The sequence below is a fragment of the Mastacembelus armatus genome, chromosome 11 (genome assembly GCF_900324485.2).
Source record: "Mastacembelus armatus chromosome 11, fMasArm1.2, whole genome shotgun sequence".
Classification (NCBI taxonomy): Eukaryota; Metazoa; Chordata; class Actinopteri; order Synbranchiformes; family Mastacembelidae; genus Mastacembelus; species Mastacembelus armatus.
In genome coordinates, this window is record NC_046643.1 from 3,784,620 (window position 1) to 3,801,926 (window position 17,307).

Sequence of the window (17,307 nt, forward strand, 5' to 3'; positions counted from 1 at the left end):
AGGTGCTACAGATGATTCAAGAGCTACTGTAGTAAAAGATTCATTTATTGCAGGTATAGGAAGCATCTGCTGAATTTTATCTCTAATAGTTGTGATTTTATTTGTAAAGAAACTCATAAATTCATCACTGCTGAGAGCTAAGGGAACACTGGGCTCAACGGAGCTGTGACTTTTTGTCAGCCTGGCTACAGTGCTGAAAAGAAACCTGGGATTGTTCTTATTTTCCTCTATTAGTGATGAATAGTATGCAGTTCTGGCTTTACGGAGAGCTTTTTTATATGTTAGTAGACTGTTTTTCCAGGCTAGAAAAATTTCCTCTAAGTTTGTGGAACGCCACTTCCTTTCCAGCCTTCGTGATGCCTGCTTTAAGGTACGAACATGTAAATTATACCATGGGGCTAGTCTTCTCTGAATCACTAACTTCTTTTTCAGAGGGGCTACAGAATCAAGCGTTTCACGCAGTGAGGTTACAGCGCTGTCAACAACATGATCAATTTGGTAGGGAGTAGGATTAAGGCAGCTGCCCTCCACTATGTTTATACTTGGCATAGATGCAAATAAAGATGGAATCATTTTCTTAAATTTATTAACAGCGTTGTCGGATAAACATCTGCTGTAGTGGAATTTTCTTCCAGACGCTGCATGATCCATCATTTTAAATTCGAAAGTTATTAAAGAATGATCTGACAAAACAGGATTTGGGGGAAAAATTATTAGATGTTCAATTTCGATGCCATAGGTCAGAACAAGATCAAGGGTGTGATTAAAACAGTGGGTGGGTTTATTAACGTTTTGAATGAAACCAATTGAATCTAATATAGAATTAAATGCAATGCTGAGGCTGTTATTTTCAACATCTACATGAATGTTAAAATCTCCCACTATAATGACTTTATCTGATCTAAGCACTAAATCAGACAGGAAGTCAGGGAATTCAGTTAAAAACTCTGAGTAAGGAACAGGTGGACGGTACACAATGACAAGTAGAACTGGTTTTTGTGTTTTCCAGTTTGTATGTGAGAGACTAAGAGTGAGGCTCTCAAATGAGTTAAAATTGTTCTGAGGATGAAAGTTTAATAATAAGTTTGAGTGGAAGATTGCAGCTACTCCTCCACCTCGACCTGTGCTTCGAGGAACATGATAATTTTTATGACTGAGGGGGGTTGATTCATTCAGACTGACATATTCATCCTGCTGTAACCAGGTTTCAGTAAGATAAAGTAGGTCAATTTGGTGATCAGTTATCAAATCATTTACTAACAGAGATTTAGAAGAAAGGGACCTAATATTTAATAATCCACATTTGACAGTTCTGTTTTTGTGTTCAATAAGAGGAGTGGTCTTAATTTTTATTAAGTTTTTATGAATAACTCCTCTTCTGTTAACTTCTGATTTATTTGATTTATATGTTCGAGGGGCAGACACAGTCTCTATGTGGTTTGAGGGGGGCGGCGGCTCTAAGGAAACTGCAGAGAGGCGTTTTAGACTGAGTCTCTGCATCCCGGTCCCCACCCTGGATTGTCAGGCTTTAGGTCGGCTAAGAAACTCGGCCAAATTCCTAGAGATGAGAGCTGCACCATTCAAAGTGGGATGGATGCCATCTCTCGCTATCAGACCGGGTTTTCCCCAGAAAGTGGCCCAATTGTCTATGAAGCCCACATCGTTTGCTGGACACCACCTAGACAGCCAGCGACGGAACGACGACATGCGGCTAAACATGTCATCGCTGGTCAGATTGGGGAGGGGTCCAGAGAAAACTACGGAGTCCGACATTAATTTAGCAAAGTTACACACCGACTCAACATTAATTTTAGTGACCTCCGATTGGCGTAATCGGGTGTCATTGCTGCCGACGTGAATAACAATTTTCCCATATTTCCGATTAGCCTTAGCCAGCAGCTTCAGATTTGACTCGATGTCGCCCGCTCTGGCCCCAGGAAACATTTGACTATGGTCGCTGGTGTCTCTATTTTCACGTTCCTGACTATGGAATCGCCAATTATCAGAGTTGGTTTCTCAGCGGGTGTGTCGCTGAGCGGGGAAAATCTATTAGAAACGTGAACAGGCAGGTGATGAGCCGTGGGCTTCTGCTTAGGAGTACGTTTCCGTCGGACCGTCACCCAGGCTAATTCTCCGGGCTGCTCCGGAGCTGCCCTTGGACCGCTAACAGACCCTGAGCTCGGTGGCTCCACACCAGCTAACGGGGCTAGGCTAGCTGGCTTTTGTTCGAAGGTGCGGAGCCGCGCTTCCATATCAGTGATCCTCGCCTCCAAGGCTAACAGAACCTTACACTTATTACAGGTATCATTATCGCTAAAGGAGGCAGAGGAATAACTAAACATGTGGCACACCGAGCAGGAGAGAGAGAGAGAGGGAGAGGCCATGTTAGCAAGCTAACTAGCTAGCTAAGCTAACCGGTAGGCCAACGAGCGCTAAGTCAGGAAATAGCAACAAACACCGGTCAAAACAGAAAGGTACCCGACCAGCACCGGAATGCAGCAGCCAGTGAACCGTTCAAAGTCTAGCCGGTTCCCAGGTGTGCCAAACCACAGCTAGTCTGCCGCCAGTCTGCAGACGAACCACACAACACACACAACACGACACGCCTGCAAGAGAAAAGTGATTCGCTTACCCGGATGTTCAGCTACTCACCTCGTACCTGTTGTTAATACAGACTGGTTTTGTGTTCCACTGAGCGAAGCTGCTCAGTTCCCTGTGTTTTTGCTTCCCTGTTATCCCGACTGGAGTCAGGCTCATGGGGCGTGTTCAGTGGAACAACGGAGATTCCGTTCGCAGAAGTGGTTGTGAAGTATAGCTTCAGATCTGCATGTTGCCGGATGTTGTTCACTCGACTGACCTAGCTCTTCAGGGACATCTACTGGTTGTATGTAGTCATTTGTCTGTGCGAAATAAAAACCCCTTTCCCCTCAGTCCTGTGTTCATGTGTAGTTGAAGTCTCCTCCGTTATCAAAACGTGACATAAGGACCTACTGACCAACTGTATAATGTATAATGTGTAACAAAGCACAGCTCTAATCATATCATCAAGTTCGCCGATGACACGACCGTGGTGGGTCTCATCAGCAAGAACAATGAGTCAGCATATAGAGACGAGGTGCAACAACTAGCAGCCTGGTGCAAAGTTAATAACCTGTCTCTGAACGTCGACAAGACCAAAGAGATGGTTGTTGATTTCAGAAGAACAAGGAGTGACCATTCTCCACTGAACATCGACGGGTCCATCGTTGAGATCGTCAAGAGCACTAAGTTCCTTGGTGTTCACCTGGAGGAGGATCTCACCTGGTCACTCAACACCAGCTCCATCACCAGGAAAGCCCAGCAGTGTCTCTACTTCCTGCGAAGGCTGAGGAAGGCTCATCTTCCACTGTCCATCCTGTCCACCTTCTACAGAGGGACAGTCGAGAGCATCCTGAGCAGCTGCATCACTTCCTGGTTTGGGAATTGCACCATCTCGGACTGCAAGACCCTTCAGCGTATAGTGAGGACAGCAGAGAAGATCATCGGAGTCTCTCTTCCCTCTATCACAGACATTTACTCCACACGCTGCATCCGCAAAGCTAACAGCATTGTGGGTGATTCCACGCACCCCTCACACACACTCTTCACCCTTCTGCCATCCGGAAAGAGGTACCGAAGCATTCGGACCCGCACAACCAGACTGTTAAACAGTTTCTTCCCTCAAGCAATCAGGCATCTCAACAGAGAACTGAACTGGACACACACACACACGCACATGCCACTTTACATTTATATTTATATTAACCCTGTTTACACTTGTCAATTTAATATCTGCAATGACGCACATATTGTTCTTTGCACATTGTCTACCACTTACCATGATTGTGGCACATTCAGCTTTTCCGAATCACTTACCATGATTGTGGCACATTCACTGCTTTTCTTTGCACAAAGTCGGCCTATATGTTGTCTGCACTGTCTTGTCCTGCCCTGTCTTTCTGTGCACTTCTGTTGTTTAAGTTCTTAAAATGCACCTTAAGTATAGTTTAATTTTTTTTCTTAGTTTAATTTTAGTTTCTGTCATAGCTCTATGTCTGTCTGCGTCACTGCACTTGTCTGCGTTCTGTGTAGAACCTCTGGTCTAAATAAAGCTTCTTTGACTTTGACTTTGACCTGAAAAAAAAAATAACTATAGTCTGATGGGAAGCCCAAATGGGCTATTGAATAACATGACAACAGTCCAAACATGAACATAAGCAGTGAGCTCCCTTAATGATGCTGCATGAGCTCAACCCATAATGGTCCTATGGCACTGTCAACGTTTAAGGTTCAAGGCTCACATGCACTACAGCAGAAGCACAGTGTAAGAGAGCAAAAAAAATTCACATTTATTTGTGGAAGAAATGGCAAAGCAGACAACATAATTAAACAGGTGATGGTCATTGTTACCACCCAGTAACAACACAAAGAAAAGGCGTAAACAGGTAAGAACACTGGAAAGATGTGGTTGAGTCTGCACAACAGACAATCTGTTGAGGAATGATGGGAAAAAGACCAGTATATAAAATAATAGACTGCGGAAGGAATAATAAATAGGTGAGCAGCAGGAGGATTCAGGTGACTGGAGTGGAAGGAGAAGGTTTCCACAGGGCTGATCGGTGTGAGGTACTCTGAAATTAATTAGTAAACAGAAAGAGATGAATTCACCATGAATGAAATACAGCACTCAACAGTATTGCTTTTAGAGAACCACAGAAGTGATATTATATATAGCTACAGTATAAAAATACTGTGGATATGTAAACAGTGCTGATTTAGTGACCATAGTTAAGTCTCTAAACTTTCCAGCCTCCCTCCACTGCCAGGCATTTGCATTCCTTTAACCCACCCACACTACTCCCTGAAAACAGGTGCATGTACAACTGTGCTGAATGCCCAGAGCTTGCATAATTGAGGCCATCAGTTCTCACTGCACACTATAATAGCTATGAAAAACAAGCAACCAAAACATTTAAATGCATGAGGAAGGTACAGTATATGTGGAGTTCTCAGTGCCAGTTCAGATTTGTCAAGAGAAAATATTCTACATGGGGAAATCCATGGGGTGTAGAGCAAAACAAAATCCTGTGGTAATTTTACCATATGGTTGATTTAATTAAGGCCACCATGACAAGCAGATTGTGTTTATACTAAAATACCAGCAGATCTGATCTATGCATGTCTATTCATGAGTAATGAGAGAAAACAGAGGAAAGAGGAAAGCTGCATGGTTGCCCTCATAAATTATGAAACAGCCAAGACCTTAACCTGCAACCTAAATGTACAGACCTACTTGTATACAGAACATATTGTGGATAATAAAGCCACTGTTAAAGGCCTGACTCAAGCAGTACATGGCAAAAAAGTGCCGCTGCAGCAGCTAGGCATCCGCTTGCTCAAAAGCTTCCTCTGCAACCCTTCATTTAACTTTCCGTTCATATTAAATCACTTCCAGTGTAACACATACACCAAAACAACTGCTGGAGCATACTTCTGTTAGGTTGACCTCAACAGTGTGCTTTCAAGGGAAAACAAAAACCCTGAGCACAATCTTTGTGGTGCACAAATTTCTGATATACTGCAGGGTACACTCACTCTGGCTTTACACTAGTAGTGTTTTTGAGCAACACTGAATAAAAATGAAAATTCAATGGTCTTCTTCTGGGTATGTGAATATTTGTTATCAACTCATTGTGCCACTGCAGAATCTGGCACTAAAAACACTACTATTTATGATACTAATCACCGTGATTCAAATCACTAGCTAAACTACAGACTCATAAAGTCAAAGGACTCCACCACAAGTGGACCCATAGAGAGGCTAAAGATGTAGGATAGGTTAGAAATGAATCTCTTATGATGTGTCATGTGACCCTGTTGTTACCAGTGGTGGAAGAAGTAGTGAGATCTTTTACTTAAGTAAAAATATAAATACCACAGTGTAATAATACTCAGTTACAAGTAAAAGTAAAAAAAATCATTAGCAGCTAATTATAGTGACAGTACCAGAAGAGATTCAGTGATATATCTCACATGAATGTATTTTAGATTATTGGGACATATTTATTGATGCATTATTGGGTTCTTTATTTTAATGTTACAGCTGGTAAAGGTGGAGCTAATGTTAACTAACATATATGCTTATAAGTTGATTCACTTTATATGCTGCTGTGTACCTTGTGAATTCCTACTGAAGATCAATAAAGTTTATTGATTATACTGTTTTTCTATCATGTATTCCAGTAATAATATACACTCTATACTGGATTAAAAGTAAAATAATTTAAATGATTGAATAAATAATTGAAATGTAGTGAAGTACATTACTTGAGTAAATGTTCTTTGTTTCCACCACTGATTGAAAGGCACAATTGGGGATATTGGGGATACTTTCCAAGAGGAATCAATTTACACTGACTTAAATAGAAACATATCAACAGAATACCCAACAGCCTGAATGAGTAATGACTATTAGCTAACCACATACCTTTATGTGTAAAGGCAAGTTGTTTATTGATGCTTTTTCAGTTACCTTTGGCATCTTATGGAGGCCTGAAAGGTACCGTGTAGTCTGCTATATGTACCCTTTTGTGTCTCGTACAGATGCCCAAGGAACCATTCAACATCTGTATGAGGTGGCAAAGGTACTTGACAAAACAGTATTTGACACCCTGGGATAAGAATGTACTGATAAGAATGAAGTGAGAATATTTCAGTTAGGTTTTAATGCTCATGTGTTACAAGATACTAAGTCAAATCAAACTGATAATAAGCCTAATAATATAGTCTTTTAATGTGTGGAAAAGAATTAAGTGATGATTCCCTGCAGATGCAATTGATTTCTGTTTCTGCTGGTGGGTGTTTGCTTGATGATGATCACAAACTGGTGCTCTGAGCTTATCATCTTTATAGTTTTCACCTATATTATTAGTGACACACATGACATGAAATACTGCAGAATTAATATGGGCAAATTAAATAGTTATATAACTTGTAATATAAGCACTTTATGACCGAGCTGTTAATGAAAGCATGGAGAACACTATTAGATTTGAAGGGCATGTGGGCCACCATATCCCTGATACCGATGTATCAACCTCTCCCAATAGTTTAAAAATGTGTGTTGAGTTATTACAGCCTGGCAAATGAAGCAAGCTCACAATATGCCCCCACTACCATCATCCATGAAATAAATATCTCCCAGACACAAGTTAAAAGCCCTAAGGCTACAAAATCAATATTTCATAGGCAGGAGGTGATAAAGAGTCTTGATCCAGCTCTTCCTCTCTTTGAAGCAGCCAGTAGTCCAGTAGTGAGCAGCAGGATGGCTTGATGCCATCTGAAACCAGAGCCAAGAGGATTTGGGCCACTGCACAAATTTAACAGATATATGAAAGAGCTGGCCACACTTCACCCTGCAGGGTGTTGATAATTTTGGAAATGAAAGCTGAAGTGAACACCACAGGTGTTGGTTTTGTCTACCAAGTCCCTAATCGTAGACATTTCACTTTGTAACGACCCTGAAAAGAATCACAGTTCAGGGGTAAAAGTGTTTCATTATTATCATTTGATTCATATTGTATTTCCTCTGTAATATTTTCTTATACATACATATATACAAAAATTCACCCCTTTAGCCCTCACTGAAACTAATAAAGGATCGAAACAACCTTGTACACTTAGATGTAATATGTGCCACCACCATCACCGTAGTGCATTTTAGATGGATTACCAGCTAGGTAAATTTGGCAGCTGACCCAGCGCTCCAAAAGTTCTGTGTGATAAACCATCCATCCACTGTTTACCATTTATCCTGGGACATCCAGGGTTGTGGGGGGCTGGAGCCAATCCCAGCGGACCTTGGGTGAGGACCGGGGTGCACACTGAACAGATCGCCGGTCTAGCATAGGGTTGACACAAAGAGAATGACAAACACTCACATTCACATCCACAGGCAATTTAGAGTCATCATTTAATCTAACCATAAATTGCATGTCTTTGGACAGCTGGAGGAACACAGGAACAGGGAGAACATACAAACTCCACACAGAAAGGTCCCAGTGTCCTATGGGATTCAAACCTGGATGCTGTGATCTCTAGCTTATAATGGATTTATGAACTCTTCTAATTTCTAAGCCTCATCTTGCAGAGGGCCCCTGTCACAAAAACATTTTAATGTTATTATGTCAGATGGTGTAGTGGGGACCTTTTTATGTGATAATCTGGTCGTGGCTGTTGGGGAGGATGTTTTTCTGCTTTTGAAAGGGTGAAGAAAGCAACATTTCAAGAAAAGTCCCAACTAATAAAGAATTTTTTTTTCTTCTTTTAATCACCTGATGACTCCACAGAAATTTCCAGGGACCCCTCTGAGACTAATAAAGTTCTTTGAACCTTGAATGTTGAAATGAGTTTTCAGTGGGGTCCACTAGCCATTTATGTCAAATGGATGCCCCCATATCCTCAAGTGGGTTAGTCCTGCTACAGGTTATATTACTGAGTATATTTAAAAATGAAGACAAGGTGACACCTGCTAAATGTTAATTAAAACAAACCCAATGGGCGAGGTCAAAGGTCAGCTGCATGCTAGTAGAAGGGGCCAACTTTGCTACAGGCATTTCATCTGTGCCCAGAACCCAAACTGCACACGGCAAAGTGACCAGACTGAGAGGATACTCCAGTGTCATATTAATGACAGAAAGTCTACCATCAAGCATGGTTACTGACATGCTGGCTTTTGGCAGTGTCACTCCATAAATACCTCGGCAGAAGAGAGTCAGAATTCAGTTTCAGCATAAGAATAGAGATCAGCAGCTGAGCAGAAATGAGTCCGTTTGGAAGCCAAAAATGCGCATAACACAGGAAAAATGTCCCCACGATGTGACCGTGTGATGACCTATGCCTGTCTAATAATCCACAGATCCATTTTGCTTCTAGAAACTGCAGCTGCATGTTGAGATTTGTGATTGTATAGAGGCTTAATCCACCTCCTCGCCACATGGAGGCGCCGCAGACCCGCATTCCTGCGTCCAGCTTGCTCGCTTGACAGTGCAACAAAGTAGTGGAGCCGTTGCAGGAAAAGGGGGTCTTTTTGAACGCTTTAGCTCGAGATCAGATGCTCCCTGTGCGGGCTGCTGTGGGGGCAGGCAGGCAGCGGTTCTTCAGAGGATGCATCGATGAGTGGAGCTGAGCGCACAACTTCTCTCCAGTCCTGCTGCTGCCGCCGCTGCTGCTGCTGCTGGACTTTTCTCTAGGATTTTCTTCTGGTGATAAAAACGAGCTGGACTTTACTTCTCCTGCCAAAATGTATTCAGCAGCATTATTACTGGTGCTGGCCGTCCGGATCTACGCAGACAGTATGGAAGGACCAACAGGTAAACGAAGGAAAAAGAAGTGTTTGACACTAGACGTGCACTGCGCGCACCTGTCATTTTTTCGGACAGAGTTGCTGTTTTGAAGTTGATGGTCCTGGTGTAAAGTCGCTCTTTAAGCACAGTCTAGTGTTTTTAATTCAGTAACGCTTCTTGATCTGTCTGCGGTTTTCCCAGCTAACAAAAGTATACTGTGAAAATCAGACCCTGGTGACATGCAGTGGTGCGAACTTTGTGCATGCAGTGAAACGTTGATATTCCAGTGGGCATGGAGTAGAGAGCAATCAAAGCATCATTTCATTACGCGGCTCAGTGATACTTGAGATTTCCACAGAGCAGATCTGCGAAGTTAAAAAGCAGGCTTGGACATGAAAGAAGAGGACTCTGTTTGAACACCCTCTCTCCCTTTATTCTCCCTCTATGTGTCTCTGTCTCTGACAAGTGTATTCAGCACCATGATGTTCACTTTCATGTTTTCATTCTTCAGGCTTCAGTAGGTGGTAACACCATTTTCTATGCCAGTGTGTCATCCCACAAAATGCAAATGACATCTCAGTGATGAAGTTATCCTTCATTGTTTTTTTTTCTTTTTTTCCCGTTGCTGATCTGTATGAAATGAGCTGCTGACCTACCAGCATGTCAGTAGAAGTGAGGGAATGCATAGTTCTGTTGCTGATGCAAGGGATCATTTGGTTGACTGGTTCAGTTTGCAGCAGAGCCATTGGGGAAGAAAATTTGGACTGAACAAATCAAGAGGAGTGTGTGTTTTCTGCTTCTACAGAGCACTACAGTGGAGATGAATTAGTAATGTCAGTGTTGTGGCCCAAATAACAGCCTGGCAGCTGATCCAATTTTCTGTGTGCATCAATCAAAGTTTGATAGACAGAAGTAGACAGTTTAAAAGTGCCCCTTAGTGAAGAAAACTGAGATATTTAGCCTTAACACACAGAATCTACAGAGTCCATTTGAGATGGGAATTCAAATCCTCTTCCTTTTGCCTGTGGCAGGTTTAACATTTGAATGGCTGAAGGTGTTTTTGAAGATTTCTAAAGGCCTCTGAACCCGGGCTTTGTGAGGAATGTTTGGAATAGAGTTGAAAAAATAAGTCTGGTTGCAGCAGGTCAAATTTGTGTCGCGTAAAGTGCCAGTTGGTTTATCTCAAGAATGCTTTGCAGCTCGTACGAGCGTTGTAGCTACGATTAAAAATACTCTGGTACATGGGTATCAGTTACACAGCAACTGAAAGCAGTTGCTGAACAGGCGTGCACTGAGCCACTCCCTGCTCTCCTGGATCAAGTTAGTTCTGTAGGCAAGATTTAATGTAACAAGCTGAATGCCGTATGAGCTTACACAGGACAACGCAGAAGACTGTCACGTTGCCAGTTGGCACTAATTCAGTTTATTTGTTGGAAATAATCTCTGTTGTCAAGAATTGATACAAGTGAAAAATAATTTCCACACAGACGAAGCAGGTCCTAACCACTTATGTCTTGGGCTGTGTACTGAACCTCAGTGTTGGTACTGACTAAATTATGCTGTAGTATTGGAAAAGCAGACAAGGTTGGTATCAGTTTCAGTCCGATTCATAATCTTGTTTACTGATCCTTTGATCAGATATTTCCTGATTTAAATTCAAAATTGGCTTTTAGACTTTACTCCACAATGTTCTTGTCAGCACATAGTAGTGGGCTTGTAACTCATTATTTTCATTCTTAACAAATCTGTTGATTGTTTAAGTAATCAGAAAATAATGACAAATGCCAATTGCAATTCTCAAAAGGCTAAGGTAACGTCCAGAACCCAAAGATATTCACTTTAATAGAAGACCAAAAAAAGCAGACAGTTTTTAAGAAAAATTAAGTCAGAGAATTTTGATGTTTCCTGAATAATAGTAGAGTAATATAATTGTAGAGCAGTTGACTAATTAATTATTGTAGCAGTAAGAAGCAGCTATGCCAACTCATAAGTCTCTCATCTGTCTGTTATTAAAGTCACTGTCAGTATGCATTTTCATCACAACATAAACGACTTTATCTAAATAAAATTATGTCTACAATTGGAATTTTTTAAGTTATGTAGTAAAATATATGATAAACAAATCAGTAGTAACTAACACATGTGGACTGCGTCACAAAGGGTTGCGTCACATCAGTTGACGCCCATAGCCACTGCAGAATGTGTCATACAGACTGAAGAAGTAGGGACAGTGGCGATCAGAAAATGTTGCTTTTCTTACACAAAGGTAGTTTTTGCCTTTATTAGACAGATGACAGGAAATGAAGGGTGAGAAAGAGAGAATGACATAAAACGCGGGGCCCCTGCCAGATTCAAACTGGGGATGTTATGGTTCATGGTGGATGCCATAAATCACATAATGCTGTTTTGGCAAGGGTTGGTGTATGGGCAGAAGGTGTGCTTGTTTTGATGCACTTCATATATCACTGATGTTGCACTTTAGAATCTGACTAAGCATTCATTGCTAAGTTATCATATTTGTTATTTGCTCATAGTTACTACTCTATGCTAAAAGTACTGAGGTTCCAAACATAGCTCCATGTAAAAATGATCAAAGACTGAGCCCTGCAATTTGAGGACATCAGGTGGCAGAATCTGTGAGTACTGAATGAAAATGTCTGCCTTGCTGCCTTTTAGGCCTGCCAACTGTTGTGTCATGCAGCTTTAATGTTGATCGGCAAAACAACACAAGAACATGTAGTCCCATCCTCACTTTATCTGGCTATTGTATTCAAGTTAGTCCACTATAGAATGGAGTAACTGTGTGTGGCTGCATTTAGAGGTCTCTTACCTTAGCTCTATACTTTCACCTACAGAATGTGTGATTACTGAGGTCAAACCCCGCATGTTGTTTAAGTGCACCAGCCGCTCTTAGTGACGGCTCCAAATAGTCAGAGCAAGAAGGTAATTTAATCTCAAAATGAAACCATGAGAGCAAATCTGCAGATCCAAACACTGTAAGATTGTAGGTCAGAAGGAGGTTTGCTTAAAAAGACCGTACTGAAATGGGGGCTGACACAAGAAGGTGGCTTTCAAGGGTTGCTGGAAGGATGTGGAGAGGGTCCTTGGTGTGTAGTGGTGTGGATCCGGCTCAGTGTTAATCCAGAAAATAGCCTGACACACATAAGCTCTCCTGGGGCAAACGTGGAGGCGGTAAATGGGGAAAATGGAGCGTATGCTTATACAAAAGGCAATGATGAAATGTGGTTGTTCTGGAGGAAATAACACAGGATTCTTTAATAGAACAATGGTGAACTGCATAATGGCTACACGCTGTTCAAGAAAATGAGTACACTCTGTAATTATAGTTCATGATAATGAGATGGCAAAGGAACAGGGCTTGTTTCAACACTCATTTTATAAAGAAGAAAAATCAGAAAAATCCATCAATATAACCCAGTTCGCACAGATGCCACAGACTCAACTATCCAGCTTTGTCTGTTTGGCTAAAAAAATACAGATGCAGTTAAGCTTGAAATGAGATAAAATGACTAATTGAAAATGATAAAGTACAGTCCATGTTTCATTCCTTGCCTTCCTGTTGCAGGATTAAATGGATTGCACATTACAAACATTTTACATGAACCTGTTTTCCTTCATTTTAAATGGACAATTCAATGGTCAAGCATCAAAGGCATGTACGCATTCAGTCAGGCCTGACATACAGTGCCGGTGAAAGTGAAGCAGCTCAGCTAGGGTGGAAATCAGTAAGGCCGTTCCTCCTCTATATGTCACCGCTTTGATGGCTTTCGAGACATTTTAATTGCCTCTGCTGTTCGTTGCCAGTCATTCTGTTCATCTCTGAGACATTTATGGGCAGTGTGGCTGAAGGTGTTTGACAGAATTAAAATTTTACTTTGAATGATCACAGTGGAAAACTTAGAAGTTCTTAGGCCAAACTTCACTGCCTTTATATAATACTGCAGCATGATTCATACTGTTTATCTGAAAATAATTTCCCCCTGACATCAAGGGAGGAGTCCGGGAGGCTGCTGTTGTGCTATTACAGTCAAATATCTCCTTGGGACTAACGTTTAAATGCAGGCATTATTGTGATTTTCTAGGCTGAATTTCAGCTCCATCTGTCTTTATGTGTCGTGTACTTTAGTGCTTGGCAGCGTGGCACTATGGATCAAATGTTTTGAATAACATGACCAACACCATTTACCAGCTGATATTTTTGACTTAATTATTCAGGTAATTGTTCAGCGGGGCCAGCATCTGAAGCCACATGTTGGTCATTTATACCCTCTTGGACCATTAATGTTTATGGGATTAGTCTACCAGTGCTCCTGCTGCTGCTTCCATGGCCTGTCAGCGCTGTTCTTTTTTTAATGGAGCTGACAGTACTGCTGAAGTACCTTGGTCTGGACGCACAAAGTGTCTGTGTGGAGAGAACCAAGACCAGCGTTGCCTCTCCAGGTGTTATAAATGTGCTGTTTTTTCTCCAATCGACAACAAATCATTATTGGACAGATGGAGGAGTGCCAGCAGGCGCTGTGCCCCCTGTCAAAGCTGATCGCTAAACATGTTCAGACAATAAAGTTAATCTGCTGCGGTTTAGAGATCCTTGCATGATGGTGAATGCCTATGTTGGTATTCAGTTTGGATTTTTATAAATGCTGCATGAAAAATGTTATATATCTAACAGATGTAAATTCACACAGCATGTGCAAATGATGGTCAGGTTTTATTTTACCTACACTGAGTGGGGGCCACTAAATCTACTGAGCATTTCATGTTTTCCAGTATTGAGTTTTGCCACAAGACTGCAGGGCACTCTAACATGATAGGTATTGCATCATCATCCTCCCAAAATATTAAGTTCTAGGCTACATAAAGCTGATAGGTTACTGTGATATTTGTGTTGATGCTTTTTACAGGAAATTAACACATCTACCCTGACTCAAATGTATGTTGCATCATTGTAACAGGAATGTGAAATAACCTGAAGATGAGAGGGTTGTTTGAATACTAACCACAATTATTTTGGTCCTTACCGATAGTTATTAAATACTATTAGTGACTTTGGAAACATATTATTTATTGAACTTAAAAAAAACCTTCAGGTGGTTAAAAGGACTTACGGTGTTACCTAGTGGTTCAGACAAATCTTTAACATTTTTGATCCGTGTCGGATTCCTTGAGTTCCAACTTTTTCCAGAAAACAGACCTGGCACTACCTTTTTTTGCTGATCAAACGCTGCTGCTATCTTCACTTGCCATCTTCACCCTCACTGATTTTTAAATACCACCAGATATCAGGCAACAACTTGCTTTGCTGATAGTACAGGCTGAGTGAGTTTAGGCTTCAGGAGGGGCGAAAGTGCATGCCATTGAAAATAATGATTACATTGTTTTCGTGGTTGATTGGTGCTGATATTCAAAATCAAAATTCAATTAAATGGACAGTGCTTGAAGATGATATAAATATTCAAGAATTATTAACACAGACACTATAAGTAAACTGCACTAGTGAGTCTCATAGTCTGCAGACGGAAAGAATCAGGACCAATAACCACAGGCTAGCAAGCTCTGGTTTATGAATAAAACTGGTGAGCCTCAAAACTTCCAAGTGAGCTCTTCAGAGTTTGTCGATGTACAGACTGCAGAGTGTGTGCAAGAGCTGGTAGAGGAAAACCTGATTTGGTCAGTCACTGCTTGAGTTGCTTAAGGGAAGCTAAACTTCATCTCATGGTACTGTAGCAAGTGCTTAACGCTATTTGAGGTTGTAATGTTACAGTGTGGGCATATGGCTATTTCCTGAAGGATGTACATACCAGTGTTTGTATCAAACGCCCAAAACAGCAGTAGAAAAGATCTGAAAAGGTTTGTTCATTTTTGGCCAGCATTGCCTCAGCTATTTGAGAATCAGCTGCTGTTGTGATTCATTAGTGCTGGAGGTATGCAGAACACATGATTATAATTTCCAAGATCTGACCTGCTGTGGGGTCAACAAAAGCCATCCATACTTTCCAGCTACACATGATATTCAAATATAAGAAAAGCTCCAAGTGACTGAGATCCCTGACTGCACTCCTCTAACCTCTCACCTCTTCAGTCTGAGAGCTGCTACAGAACATTTCTCATGTCCACAGAGTACTAAGGGTGAGGATGATGCTTTCAAAGCAGTGGTATAGGTGGCTTACTTGACTATGGTGAGGTAACTTCACTGATAACAACATGTGTCTCTTAAAACAAGATGGCATTTCATGTTGCCAAACAGGCTAGAGAAAGGAAATATTGTGAAATCGGACAGGAACACTTCCAAAAAAATCATTAAAACACTAGTTTGAACTTAGTGGTGATGTGCCTTCCATTCCATTGCTTTGGTGGTTTATATCAACTTTTCCTAACAGAACTGTGAAAACTTTAAAATTATCTTATAAAAGTCAATATGCATGACAAATCTTGATTTTTTTTTTTTTTTTTCAAATGGGCATTTGATGGAAACCTGTCACCCACAAAGTATGACAAAGAATATGGAGGTGCTACCCAAAGTTGCAAAACATTCAGAGATAATCAAAGCATACACACACATCTGGAATCTGGAATTTGTGGCATTTTTACTTGAAAAGTGAAAAGAAATGTTTAAGCTCGACATAGTAAAGTGTTTGACTGATGCAAAGCTTGCATTTCATCCAAAATCATACACTGATTTGTTGTATACTAACTCGAAAAGCTGTATATTGTCACCATTAGTATGCACTATAAATGCATACTAATGGTAGTCTATTGTATGGAATTAGAACACAACTCTGGTCTAGAATTTCATGTCCTTGATGAAGTCATGAGTCATTTAGTAATTTAATGAATCGATTTAGATGTAATGAACCTTGAGTACATTTTTTGACCAAATACTGTCCCTGCTACTGAATTGTAGTAATTACTGTATCTGAATGTGTGATCAGGAGTGTAGTTACTCTGTGAGAGAATGGTAGACTATTTTTCAGCAAGGTTGTTGTGCTTTGATACCTTTATAAAGCACATTTAATAACGACTCAGGGTTGACCAAAGTGCTGTACAAAATAGTACTTGTACTTTGGATTAATAAAACATGTTTTTGTATGCATAGATTCTTTCATATTTTTATGTTGAAGAAATGAAAAATGTACAGTTTTGGTATATTTACCAAGGCTTAGGTATCATACTCAAAAATGTAGAAAAACAATTGAAATGACACTAGTAAGGAGTAGAAAAAGCAGGTTGAGGAAAGTGGGTACACAGGAAAAGTAAATTAGAGCACTTCATCAAAATTTAAGCCCTGGAATGCACACAGCATCACAGATTGATGATAGATAACAGTGTTTGAGGTAGGATTTTTTTTCTTTCAAGGATAATTTACCCTGTGGTATTGAAATCATGCCTTTCAGCACACAGACATGCCCAGCTTGCTGGGAATGGCAGGTGAGATTAACAATGTCGAATCCTGTTGGCTTTAGCCGCAACCTGTGTGCTTGCATTAAGGATGAGTTGGACACAGAGATGAGATATGCAGGAGCATGGCTGTGCTGCAGTGATGGCTGTCCGTCCATTTAGTCTGCTCTCCATCAGATTCGGCTGCTGCTGCCATTACCTCCCAGACTTGTCACTGTCGCTGACAGCCAGCCATGAATAATCTTCATGAATATTCTTCTATCGCTTGTGCTGCCTAGCTGACAGTGTGTTTACACTCTGCGGCTGAACCAATTGTCCAGGCCATTCCCTCGGCCATGAAACCTGAGGTCAGACCTGTCATGATAGATGACAGGTGCACGTGAGCCATGATGCTGGCAGCAGAGAGGAAACTGTTGCTTGGTTATCACAGCGGCGTGAGACGACCGAACAGCAAATTCAGCAGGCTCGGTCAAAGTTCAGCCACATGACAATTTTTGCGGTGGTGCTGTCAGCAAGTGTCACTTTGGAT

General features: G+C 41.1%; 1 protein-coding gene across 2 annotated transcripts in view; it reads left to right on the forward strand.

Annotated features, from left to right (window-relative positions):
• The first annotated feature begins 9,086 nt into the window (after window positions 1–9,086).
• ptprua (protein tyrosine phosphatase receptor type Ua) overlaps window positions 9,087–17,307 on the forward strand; it is a 176,233-nt gene continuing 168,012 nt past the window's right edge. For both annotated transcript variants that reach the window (XM_026300744.2, XM_026300745.2), the window contains exon 1: window positions 9,087–9,389. In XM_026300744.2, the coding sequence (XP_026156529.1) occupies window positions 9,320–9,389 (70 nt within the window). In that variant the 5' untranslated portion in view covers window positions 9,087–9,319. The remainder of the gene's footprint in view (window positions 9,390–17,307) is intronic.